The sequence below is a fragment of the Vicugna pacos genome, chromosome 3 (assembly GCF_048564905.1).
Source record: "Vicugna pacos chromosome 3, VicPac4, whole genome shotgun sequence".
Taxonomy (NCBI): domain Eukaryota; kingdom Metazoa; phylum Chordata; class Mammalia; order Artiodactyla; family Camelidae; genus Vicugna; species Vicugna pacos.
This window is the reverse complement of record NC_132989.1, coordinates 76,781,754-76,794,282: the sequence shown is the minus strand read 5'-3', so window position 1 is coordinate 76,794,282 and position 12,529 is coordinate 76,781,754. Positions and strand designations below refer to the sequence as shown.

Below are 12,529 nucleotides of genomic sequence, written 5' to 3'. Positions count from 1 at the left end.
AGAGATAAGTTATTGAAGCTTACTTGGTTTTTTAACCTTGTGGTAGTAACCCCTCTTTCCCAACCCTCTAATAAACTGTACCTAGAACACAAACATAAAGTAGAGCTCACCTCAGAACTCTCAAGACTTACTGGATAGCTCAAGTGGTAGAGCACATACTTAGCATGCACAAGGTCCTGGGTTCAATCCCCAGTACCTCCATTATATATACTATATATATATGTGTGTGTGTGTGTGTGTGTGTGTGTATACACACACACACACATATATATACATATATATATACACACACACACACAAACTCAATTACCTCTCCCCCCTGCCCCAAAACAGAACTCTAAAGACTTATTTAATTAAACTAATCAGCAAATATTGAAAGAATAAAAATTTATTTCAAAATTGAGTTCTTAGAATATCAGCATTTGCTAATATTCCTTATTGAAAACTTAGGGAGCACTCGGCCATGTTCCATAATATTGCTCTTATACAGCCATTAGCATGTAATGAACAACAGTGCCCAAGACATATGCCCAGCACTTAATTGAGCTTTGCACAAAGTGTTGTTGTATTGTGACAGGGTGCAGTTTTATGTGGATGTCTGTGTACAAGCCTGAACTCAAATTCAGACCTGTTCTGAGCTTAAGCTTTCTTTCTCAGAGGAATGTTTACAAAATCGCATATGTTTTCAAAGATGACAGAGAAAGCTTTGTTCCAGGATTGACATATCATTAAAAAAGGGTCAGTCAGACCACTCAAGTTCACATGTTGAAACTGTATAACACATGAGTGTGTGTTATTTATATGTTTCTGGGTGTGTGTGATTACGTGTATAATTTACTTTTACATTCTAATCAAATTTTGTGGAACCTCTGAATTGCCTTTGCCAAATTCTTACACTTTGTGAAGTGGTTTAAGGAAGTACAGGCCTGCCTTATTAACTTAGCTTTTTCTTTAGTCGTTACTTTAGAATCCACAAAATAACTGTAAGTGTACGTTATAATTTCACAGATCCTTTTCATTCTAGAATGTCATTAATATTTCTTGGTGTTAGAGATCAACTTCATAATCTGGAGAAAGTATGTATTTCCTAAGAATAACATAGAAATAATTGTTTTGGCATTTCTGCATTTCTTAATAACAGGCCATGACCAAAATATTGTTTCTCTCAGTTTGACCCTCAGACCCGCAGACCCTCAGTGTTCAGGGACATGACTAAAACCCACATGGAAGAAGAGCAGTTAACTGAATAAACAAGCAGGAACAATGATAATCAGGCAGTGCATTTATTGGAGTACATTTTTCAGGCATCTCTGAAATTAGCTATTAGGCTTTTATGTAAAATCAGTCTGTGGAAGGATTCTGTCAGTGGTTCTTCAAGTTTAAGTAGTAAAGCCACCATTAACTTCTAAAATATAATACCTGTATTTGAACGAGAAAAAATTTTTACATGTGCATTTTCTAGTTTTTTTTTTTCCTGGTAATTGTGGAGCAGTAGGAGCCTTTTAAATATTATATCCTAAAACTCTTCGTATATGTGAACATTTTCTCTAATGTAAGACAGTTTTCAAAATGTGGAAGAAAATTTTTATCAAAAATTGCAGTAGCCAAGAGCCAGGTTTTGTTTTGTTTTGTTTTGTTTTGTTTTGTTTTTTGAGCCAGGTATTTTTTTGCAAATATACTTTTGTGCTATATTGTGTTTGAACTCTTCATTTAATATGACAGAATTAATTTCTGTTAAATGAAGCAGACTCTCCAGAAACCCATTTTGACTAATAACTGTTTGTTGGTAAAATCTCTTTATAAAGAAATTAGTTTGTGCTTTGTGTATAACTATATACATACAAATACATTAGTTCCTATTTTCTGGCAAACTTCTAGTAAGATATATGAGGAATAAAAGAAATAATGGCAATATAAAAGCAGCTATATGTTTGTACTTTCTTATTTGGTGTTTAAACAGGTGATTGGTTGGGTTTACATGTAATTGGTGTGTGTATATGTATGTTGTCATGTAAATAAATATTTGGTAAATAGTGCCAATTTCTCTCAGTGGCACTGGAAATTCTGTGTTGCATGCTATTTCTGTGTGGTATTGGGGTTACTTTTATACATGTCTATGTATATAACTTGTCTTGTGAATTTTGCATGCTGCACTAATCTCTGTTAAATCTATCCCCTCTTTATTCAGAGCATGCTGTCAAGGTCCTTTAATTCCAATTTTACTGCTGTAAGCAGCTTTCACTATGGCAGCTCTAGGGATCTGCATGGCAGCCAAGGCAGTGTTGCCTTGAGTGTTGCAGACGGAAGAGGTTCTGGTGGGCACATATTTCGAGTGAGTACCTGTAGTAGACCAGTACTTTCAGTAAAAGTGAAAAAAAAAAACCCCAAAACAAAACCCCACATTTTAATGTTTTAACTGTTCTAGAGAATACATTTTTACTGTGGGTTAGAAATCCTGATTACCTCCCAGTTCTTCCATGGCTTAGTTCTGAAACTTTCTGCAGAGCTGATTTAGGCTTTATCAAGTTTCTGTTGTCATAACTAGGGATGTAGTCAGAGCTCTTGCTTATGTAAAAAGGGGTGAGCAAGAGGAATAACCACCTGAGAAATTTTTTTAAAAATTATTTTTCTTGGCAGTGTTTTCCCTTAATTAAAGTAGTTTGCCCTCACTAACTCAAGGTTTTAAGGCTGTGCCATGCCGTAGTACACAGAGGGGTTGTGGGAAAGAATAATTTTCACTTTAATGATTGAGAATTGGCGTATTAAATACCTGGAACTAAGTTTAATCACTATTTCCTGAATATGATTAAATGTGAGCCTGGAGAAATTACAGTAAGTGCAGTGAAAAGGCAAAAATCCTTTATTACCCACAATTCAGCATAATCATCAGTAGGGAAGAAGAAAAGTTAATTTTTTTAATGAAAGTTAAGGGTACGGAATATGGACAGGGAAGGAGGAAGAACAGAATAATTCTGCAAGACTGTTTTACTATTTTTCTTTCCACAAAACTTGAGGTGGTAGCATGTCCTCTAAATAAATATTTCCTCTGCCCCTTTCCTTTCGTTCTTTCTTCCCTTACATAGCCTTATTGTATCCTCTCCCTCATATTTTAATTTACATATTGACTCTGCTTACTTCTGGGTGCTTTGCTTTTTCCTGAGCATCCCTTTCCCTGTCACCCCCGATCCCTGCTACTTTTTAATACATTCCTGGCTTTTACTCTGTTGTATTGTAGGATAGGAGCAGCCTCTCGGATTCCCTTTGCTCTGGCTGGGCCTCACCTGTCTTGCTCTGCCCTCTGTCACCTGCCACCACCTAGTTTCCATGTTATGTAATAGTGGCAGCAATCATTTCATAACTTAGTTGTTTGAAACAGGAGTGGGGGTAAAAACCAGGGGCTTTTATTAACTCAGGGATAACCTTTATAGTCACCAGGAATAACTGTTCTTCCCAGTTCTTGAACAGTAATATTTTTTGCTTGTTATTCTTAAATTCAGAACCTTTGTGTCTGATGCGTTTCACTTTTTCATTTGTAATGGACTTGTGCATTTACAGACATAGTTGTACATTCAGGCTTGAGTTTAAACTTCAAGCTGTGAGCTAAGTTGATTATTATGCATTCTCAAAAATGGAGAAGGAAAATAAAATATTCATTGTGTAAACACCCAAATTAGATCAAACTACATCTAAAAATGCTAAGCCATGGTTTGAACTAGCAACAAACTGCACGTGATAGATCTGTTGCAGATGTGGATTCTAAGACTAAATTATAAACCCTTAGATTTATGTATTTATGTATGTATCCTGTTGCATATCATAATGAAGTAGATCTCGAATTATTTTTCAACATGATGATCTTGTTTGCATAGCTATGTTGCCAGCCATATTCAGTTTTGAAAGTAACAATCGTGCTATTTATCACAATGTCTTTAGTTTTCTTAAATATACTTAGATGTGTTTAGAACTAAATTAAGATGAAAAATAGGCATCTAATTTCCCAACATATTTAAAAGATATATTCAGAGATAATGAGATATTGAGTCTGTTTTTGTCCTCTAAAGGTATCAGTGAGACAAACTATGATATAAAGATATAATTTGATCTTTAAAAATACGAACTCTAGTTAATTAAATTTAAAAGCATTTTACCAGACCAGTGCTTTTGAAAATACTGAACTAATATTAGTATAATAGAATTAAGCTAAAGCTAGTTCTATAAGACCTTATGTTCATTGATATTGCTCATCATTAATGAGAAATTCCCAGGTGATAGTGTGCTGTTAAAAGAACAGCGGTTAATTTTTTTTACCAAAAAACTTTTTGTAGCGCTCAACAGGAGTATGTGTATTTTATTAGGACTCTTAACTTGGATTAATAACTTAATTTATTGTTCACAATGTTAAAAGCTAGGTATTACTGTAAATAAAGCTAAAAGCATTATAAAGAAATAGCTTAATAGTATATTCTTATATACTTTTCACACATTATAAGAACAAATTTTGCCATGCAACTTTGGAAAGTTGTTTAAGGTACTAATTTTTTTTTTCAGTTTCATTGAGATATAATTGACATATTAGTCCAAGTTGTACATCATGATGGTTTGGTATATGTATATATTGCAAAGTGATTACCACAATAGGTTTCGTTAACATCCATCATAAAGGTACTAAATATTGATTGCAATTATGATGGTAATGTTTGATTTAGTTCTTCATCTTTCCATTATCTAGTAACATTTTTTCCTAGTCTCCTCGCAAGTGTCATCATCATTTTCCTTTCACATCTTAAAGATCATTATTTGTTTTATTTCCTCCTCATCTGAAGCATCCCCAGACATCCTGTCCAGGAGATCCTTGTCAAGATGATATATTCATTTCAGGACAGCAGAACTACTCGTCAGCTACACTTAGTCACAAAGATGTTCCTCCAGACAGCTTGATGAAAGTAGGTGCTCAGGAAATCAAGTAGTATCTGTGAGCATACTGTGTTGTATCGCTTTTGACTAGAAGTATCATGTATGAAAATACTTTTTGAGGACTTTTCCCTCTTGATTACTAAGATTCTTTTTTAAATAATTGAGGAATATGAAATAAAATTTCACTCTGCTGTTCCTCAGTTATTCCCTGATTTTTTTCACACTGAAGAATCATTTTGTTATTTTTGGATTTCTGTAGTATCACTTACTTACTTTGTCATGTGAATCAAAGGCTTTTTGGCATTCTTGACAGTGAAACTATTTGCAGTGTTAAATATGAACCTGTCTTAAATTCTTCATTGGAGGATGTTTTATGATTACCAAAGACATTTAACATACTTTCAATGCAATTGGAAATTACCTTGAAAGACTTGTATGTGGTAGAATGATGGTTGTATTCTCATTACTTTTATAACTAAAGCATCACTCATTTAGAGTTTACTTTTTTTTGTCACCAATGCCAGATACATAGTTCTGTAGTATTCTCCTCAGCTGTTCTTTCTCTTAACTAAGCCCATATCTCTAATACAACCAGATAAAATTGTGAAATACAGTTAGGTTATTATATAAACATTTACATTGTTCTTGAGAGTAGGAACCCAGCCATGTAAGTTTGTACGTATCTACTTATTTTACTCTTTTTCCACTATTTTTCTTTTAATTGAGCTCTGCTATTCAGTTTTTAGGGGGTTTTTTTGTTGTTTTTTTTAATATCCATTTTGTAGTTTGGGTTAACAGAATAAGCTATCATCACATTTCCGCAAAGGTGATGTTTAAGTCTAAAATTCAATCTCAAAAAATGAGAGGCTTTAAAGCAAAGATATAACCCTTTAACAACAACAGAATAATCTGGAGTTTTTTGTTTAGCTTGTGAAAAATAAAATAGAATGTCAAGGTTTAATTTTTGTGATTAACATTCTCTGGAAATACCTACAGAGTTTTAAAAATACAAACTGATAAACACATACAGATACATGAGGAATAAATCAGTTTTTTCCTGCATTGATGGATTGGTTTTTTTAACTCTAGAAAGGAAGGAATAAAGAAAGAAATTTATACTCAGATTGTGAAAAAAATTCTACCCCAAAACTTGTTACTTTCATTCTGAAGAAAACAGCAAGTGTGTGTGTGAGATATTAACTATAGTATGGGGAAAGATGACCTTTTAATGGGCTTACTTAAATTTTAATTTAGCATACTATTTACCATTTTAACATTTGGTTATGGTTACAGAAAAGAAAATAATTTAAAATACAGATATAACTTTCATTTGAAGACTTTAAAGAGTGACTCTACAGCAAGCACTCAGGTTTAGAATTAAGACATTAATAGCTTTTTTCTTTTAAAAGTGTAAAATTTAGAAAATAGTATACGTGGCATGATATTGTGTGATTTAGAATGTTAAACTCTAGTGCTTTTGTAATGCTCCAAGAAGAGCCAAATATTTGTAATAAGACATTATTGTTGGTCATTTTAAGACACTTCGTGTTTTTCTTAGATGCCTTTGAGTAATGGACAGATGGGCCAGCCTCTCAGGCCTCAGGCAAATTATAGTCAGATACATCACCCCTTTCCTCAGGCATCTGTGGCAAGGCATCCCTCTAGAGAACAACTAATTGATTACTTGATGCTGAAAGTGGCCCATCAACCTCCATACACACAGCCCCATTGTTCTGCTAGACAAGGCCATGAACTGGCAAGGCAAGAGGTAAGAATAATCAACAATATTTGAAATATGAGACTAGCTTTTAATGTATTTTTTAGGTTATTTAACTTTACCAGTAAATCCATATAGAATTTTAACATAGTTTTTACCATTTTGTTTAATGGTCTTCTTTCATGTTAAGTTTATATGGTGATAAACTTTGACAATATGATTCCCACATTCTGATAAATTGACATAGGATGTAGTATTTTGGGGGCATAATTTTTGTTCCCTAAGGTGGTTGTTTTTCTAAAACTAGTTGATGATACTCCAGTAATCAGACCTTCTTCAAGAATATACCTAACAGACCATTAAACTTGAATGGTGTATTATAGTTCACTAATTGTTATGTGACACTCAGCTTTTGAAACTGGGCTATAGTCTCCAAACTGCTTAGAGAATTAAATCTTACAGAATACTTAAAAAGTCATCAGTCACATATTTATATACTTTGATAGTTTATTGATAAAATATTATTGGAATCAGAGAGCAAATGCTTCATTCTTCTTTTTGTTTGTTTGTCCTCTGAGGAAAAAGAAAATGATACATAACAGAAGTTTCATTCTTGCATCTTTTTCTGTAGCTTGGTTATAAAATGTAATACAAGTTGATTATTAATCCCAGCTCCCTTGAAGCATATAAACAGATTGAGGAAATGAGTTAATATCCAGCAACCACCCAGGGATCTTTTAGATGACTTATGAATCATGCAATAGTCAGAAATACTATGTAATCTAAGTGTTTCACAAATGGAAATTGGTAATACAATACGTGTTTTGTGTGTACGATCTATGTCATTCAAGTTCGTGATGTCCAGAAAATATGAAGTCAACATTAATTGGTTGCTTATCTTCATAAGATAGCAGTAGATTAATTTAGGAGCTGTGCTTTATAATCCCAGCTGTGCCTTTAACTTACTAACTCATTAACATAATATTTCATGTTGTAGCTTCATTTCATCTGCCCAATATATATTTTAGGTGAATTCTTACATATTTGTGTTTTCTTGAACTTAATTTACCGGTATTTAAATATGGATGTTATTGTAGCTTTTTCTGATATAGGAATAAGTTTATTTTCATATTAACTCAGATTCGAGTGAGAATTGAAAAGGATCCAGAGCTTGGATTCAGCATATCAGGAGGTGTTGGGGGAAGAGGAAACCCATTCAGACCTGATGACGATGTGAGTTTTGTTTATATATCCTTGAAATATCCATTAATTTTTATTTACTAATTTAATGCCTTTTATGCATAAGTGAAACTTTACAGATATTCCTATAAATCTAGACAGACATCGCCTTTTGATTTCCCACAATACTGGTTAGCTTTTTGTTTTGAAATGTGATCAGTTAGGATTGAGGAATACAAATTTAACCAAAAATTGTAAATGTTCATATTGTGAAGTGATTTTTAATTGTTATTACTTTCTTCACACCTTATATAAGTAACTATTTATCACTTTAACAGAAATCACTATACGAAAGAAAGAAATTACCAGAAGCATAAATAACATAGCATTGTCACAATATTATTCCGAGAAGACAGGGAGAAAACTTGTACCACAATTCAAGTATTTGTGTACTATAAAAAGAAAGACTACTCTTTCGTGCTCTTTTATTTATGCATACTGCTTTCCATTACGTAATTATCTTTTTTGTTGTTCTTAAAGGGTATATTTGTAACAAGAGTACAGCCTGAAGGACCAGCATCAAAATTATTGCAACCAGGTGATAAAATTATTCAGGTAACTAAAGATACATCTTTTTTTCTTTATTTTTCATTTTATAACATCTGCCCTCCTCATCAAGGAATTATTAAATGCCAGATTTGAAAGTAAGCAGTTTATGAAGTTAACTTTAAATATTTGTGAATGAAAACAGTGTCATTTTTTACAAGCTGTTCTCTAGTGCTTTCAGAGTTTAAAATATTTCCCCGTTGTACCTTAGAAAGTCATACTGATATTTTTTAATACCTCTAAGCATTTCGCTGAAGTTCAGGAGTGGTGTAATATGATGATGAAAGAATCTCCTTTGTGTGTTATGAGAATTGAAGGATTTAATTAATGAGAAGCACTTAGAACAATGTGTTTGGTGTATAGTAAGACCTCAATGAATGTCAAGCTTCAATGATAAGAAGTGTAGTGTTCTTAGTCTGGTGGCTCCTGGACAGTGGAAGGCCTTGACCTCAGCTACTCTTAACAGCGTGGAATCTCCACTGCACACTGGTTCATACACACACCACCATGTCTGACCTTGTGTCTTAGACAATTGCTTCTTAATGTCAGCTTGCTATATAGGAATCATCTGAAAATGTGGGCAAGATACAGGTTCCTGGGTCCCACCTTCAGAGATTTTATTTCCATAGACAGGGGTAAGGCTCAGGAATATAGATGTTGTTTTAAATTGCCAAAATGATTCTTTCTTCCTTCCAGGTTTGTGGACTACCTGGCAGAAATTTAAATGCACAAATGCAAATAAACTACCAGGAAATGTTTGGGGTTTTTTAAAGCAGTTTTCTTCTTTCTTCTAGGCTAATGGCTACAGTTTTATCAATATCGAACATGGACAAGCAGTGTCCTTGCTAAAAACTTTCCAGAACACAGTAGAACTCATCATTGTACGAGAGGTTTCCTCATAAGAACTGTGGACTGAAAAACGGGAGAGTCAGCAAGATTTATTGGAAGATACTTGTGGGGGAAAGTAATATTTTGACTATTTTTATATATAAAGAAGAACTCAAATTATGTTCAAATTTGTACATTAATGAAGTAATGGAACTTGTGGTTAGAGGGAAAGAACCACTGTACAGTGTATAGGGGATACTATGAATTCATACCATATAAATCTTCTCGTTAGGTTTTTAAACATAGCAATCAAGGCTACAGAAACAAACATGTTGTTTTTGTATAGATTGTAGGTTTATTTTTGGATTTCATACACATGGTTGAACTCTGTGCAAGGCTCTAGTTAGCCTTGGTTGTAGCCCAGAGACAGATGGCAGAGCTGTCTATCTCATAGCTTTTATGCCTTTGTTTTTATTCAACTGGTATTAATGTTTTTCTGCTGAAAACTACTTTTTTTTAATGTGGGCAAGAGATTTGAAGCGTTGGCTTTTGCTATGTGCATATTGAATTGAAGAGTGAGTAGGTGAAGGTGGTGCTGGTGGGTTCACTTTCCAAGGCCAGATTAAAACAGTTATTTCCTATAAAAATCTGGAAACAAAGAAATCGGGGGGGGGAGCTCTTACTGTGGTATTATGAATAGAATAATGCAATAAAAATGTAATGTCTTTTTAAAGAAATAAAAAAAGACAATAATTTGCATTTTAGGAGCTCCACAGGATCTGTTCTTGTCATGGCCATTGACTATTACATTTGCTACTATGATTCAATTTTTAATTTTTTAGTCACAAATTTTTAACTACCGTAGGTGCATATCCATGCATTTTCTTTTTCTTTCTTTTGTCCATGCATTTTCTGTGATATGGAAATCCACCTTGATTTTTTTCGCAAATGGTGGTACTTATGATCTGTTTTATAACTAGAACTCCATCTTAATCTTAATTTCTAATTTTTATTTTAAGCAACGAATGAAATTAAAATGGCCAGTTTTAGGATTGTGTTGCTGTAACACAAAATGTAAGAAGTTTTAGGAAAGCCTCTTGATTTTGTTTGGCCTCACATGGCCTTGGTAAAGTAAAAGGAAACAGTACGCATGGAGCTAGGAAACCAAAGCAAGTTTGTGAAACTGGCACAGTGATAGAGAATTGCTGTGGAGAGTTGCAGAGCAAAGGGATGGGTCCTTGAGGCCTACCAGTGTGTAAAGGTGTTCGAATAAAGGGCTGTTCCTAGAGGTAACATTAAATGTGAACTCGACACTTCAGAGTCTTTAAAGGGTTTCTAAGTGTATCAGTGTGATAGTGTTTTACCACCAACTGCCTTCGTTCCTTGTTAGTGTAACAAATATTTGATGGAGGTTTATTAATTTTGTTTATTCAGACCATCAATTTTATTTGTTTTTGTTCTGTCTATGTAATCAAATAAAATTTGAGTAACATGCAATGGTAAGAATTAATGCATGGTTATTTGGACCAGAACAAAGTGCCATAGAAGACCAATAACTGTTTTTAGTCGAGGCTAGTCTGGAGCCTTTCATTAGAGCAATATTCGGTTATTGCAATTCATTTTTAATTACTAAGAAATATAATTTTGGAATTTTAGTCTGTTATGCTTTGTTTTTCAACCTTGTTTTAATTAAGACTTTTATAGGACTAGCAAAAACAGCAATCTGTGTTATTTTTGCGAAAGTGAGTTGGACTCGTTCGTTTCTTGCTAGTCAGAGTAAACAGGCAGTACTTTTAAAAAGATGTGAACTCAAATATTGCACTTCTTTCAAGATGTTATCAATTGGTTATTGTACTGTATAGTTTTAATAATATTGATTGAAACCCTTTAACAACTCTTTGTAAATTTTAACTCATTTTAGTTGATTTTCATTACTATTTACATAGGAATTGATTTTTATAGATATAGTAGATGAAATGTGCTGTATTTTGATAAAATTCATTTATTGTATGTGTGTTGTAATCTCTAAAAAAAGAATGACAAACAGTTCTTTAAGACAAGCCTCGGTGTTCCCTTTATTCATAGTTTATTTTAAAATATTAACTTTGACATTCTAAAATTATTCCCATCATTTTTTATTGGTTTTAATCAATTTTTCACAGTCACATTCTGCTTTTAGCAAGGAATATATCAAATACGTATAATTATGACATTTTCAAATTTCTTACCTTGAATCAGATACACAGACTATAATTTTGGAAAAGGAAATAAGCCACAAAGAACAATTGATTCATCAGTGATCTAACCTTTTAGTTAGCTGTCTGCATATTATAGTGAAATATTGCAAGTAATGCAAGTGTTAAATGCACTAGTATTTTATTCTAGTTAAATAAATTTTTAACGTTCTCGTAACACATAAAGTCAAGTAAGAAAGTTTGCTACCAAGATGAGTAAAGTGACACATGATATAAAAAAACGAATAGCAAAATAGCTTTCTCTTAAACTAATAGCCAGAGTTTTCATCTCAAATACTGGAAAATTAAAATTAAACAATAAGAACTCTTCATTAGGATTTTTGTTTTGGTAATGATAAAATTTTTAAATTTGAATAAAAGTAATAATTTAAATCTTTTGAGGAAATAGAGAAGACATTTTTAGTTTCTATATTACTGAGTAATTTGTAGTTAAGGCCCATACCGATGATTGACGTACTTATTTTGAATAAGTATTATGTAGCAAACCATCAAAACCAAAACTGTCATATTTTTTAAGCCTTTAAAAATTATATGTCCAGTACAGAGTTGTTTACACAAACTAAAGTTTTAAGCTGATTCATTAAAGAATCATCAGTTTCTCTAAGTCCATGAAATTCTAAAACCCCCTACATATTTATTTTATAAATATTTTTCTGACCTCTTGTTAGACTTGAAGATGTGTATATACTTGAAAATTCTTTAAATACAAACATTGCCATGACCAGAGCTAAACTTTTTAAGTAATTGCTGTGCTTAAGAGAAAATCCATTTAGCAGCTATGTAATATTTTTATCAATCGGCATTTATAAAACATTCCAAATTTTTGTTATATATAATCTAGATTGTTTAAAGTAACAGCAAATAGGTAATAAACTAATGCTGTTTAAAGATGTGTGATTTGTTTTATGAAATTCAAGGTGAGAAGAATTGTCAAAGAAAGATAAACAACTGTTTCCTTGGACCATTTATTCCCTTGTATTTCTGGGTATGGAGAAAGTGTAAGTTTACCTTAAATTAATGTTTTTTTACT

General features: G+C 32.7%; 1 protein-coding gene across 7 annotated transcripts in view; it reads left to right on the top strand.

Moving 5' to 3' along the window:
- The window catches only part of ERBIN (erbb2 interacting protein), a 101,626-nt gene extending 89,819 nt beyond the window's left edge, over positions 1–11,807 (top strand). For 2 of the 7 annotated variants that reach the window (XM_031675499.2, XM_015245109.3), the window contains exons 22-27: positions 2,189–2,332; positions 4,824–4,943; positions 6,473–6,682; positions 7,772–7,864; positions 8,351–8,425; positions 9,211–11,807. In XM_031675499.2, coding sequence (XP_031531359.1) covers positions 2,189–2,332; positions 4,824–4,943; positions 6,473–6,682; positions 7,772–7,864; positions 8,351–8,425; positions 9,211–9,318 — 750 coding nt within the window. In that variant the 3' untranslated portion in view covers positions 9,319–11,807. The remainder of the gene's footprint in view (positions 1–2,188; positions 2,333–4,823; positions 4,944–6,472; positions 6,683–7,771; positions 7,865–8,350; positions 8,426–9,210) is intronic. The other 5 variants (XM_015245113.3, XM_031675511.2, XM_015245116.3 and 2 more) reach the window with 5 other exon arrangements.
- Positions 11,808–12,529: the final 722 nt, after the last annotated feature.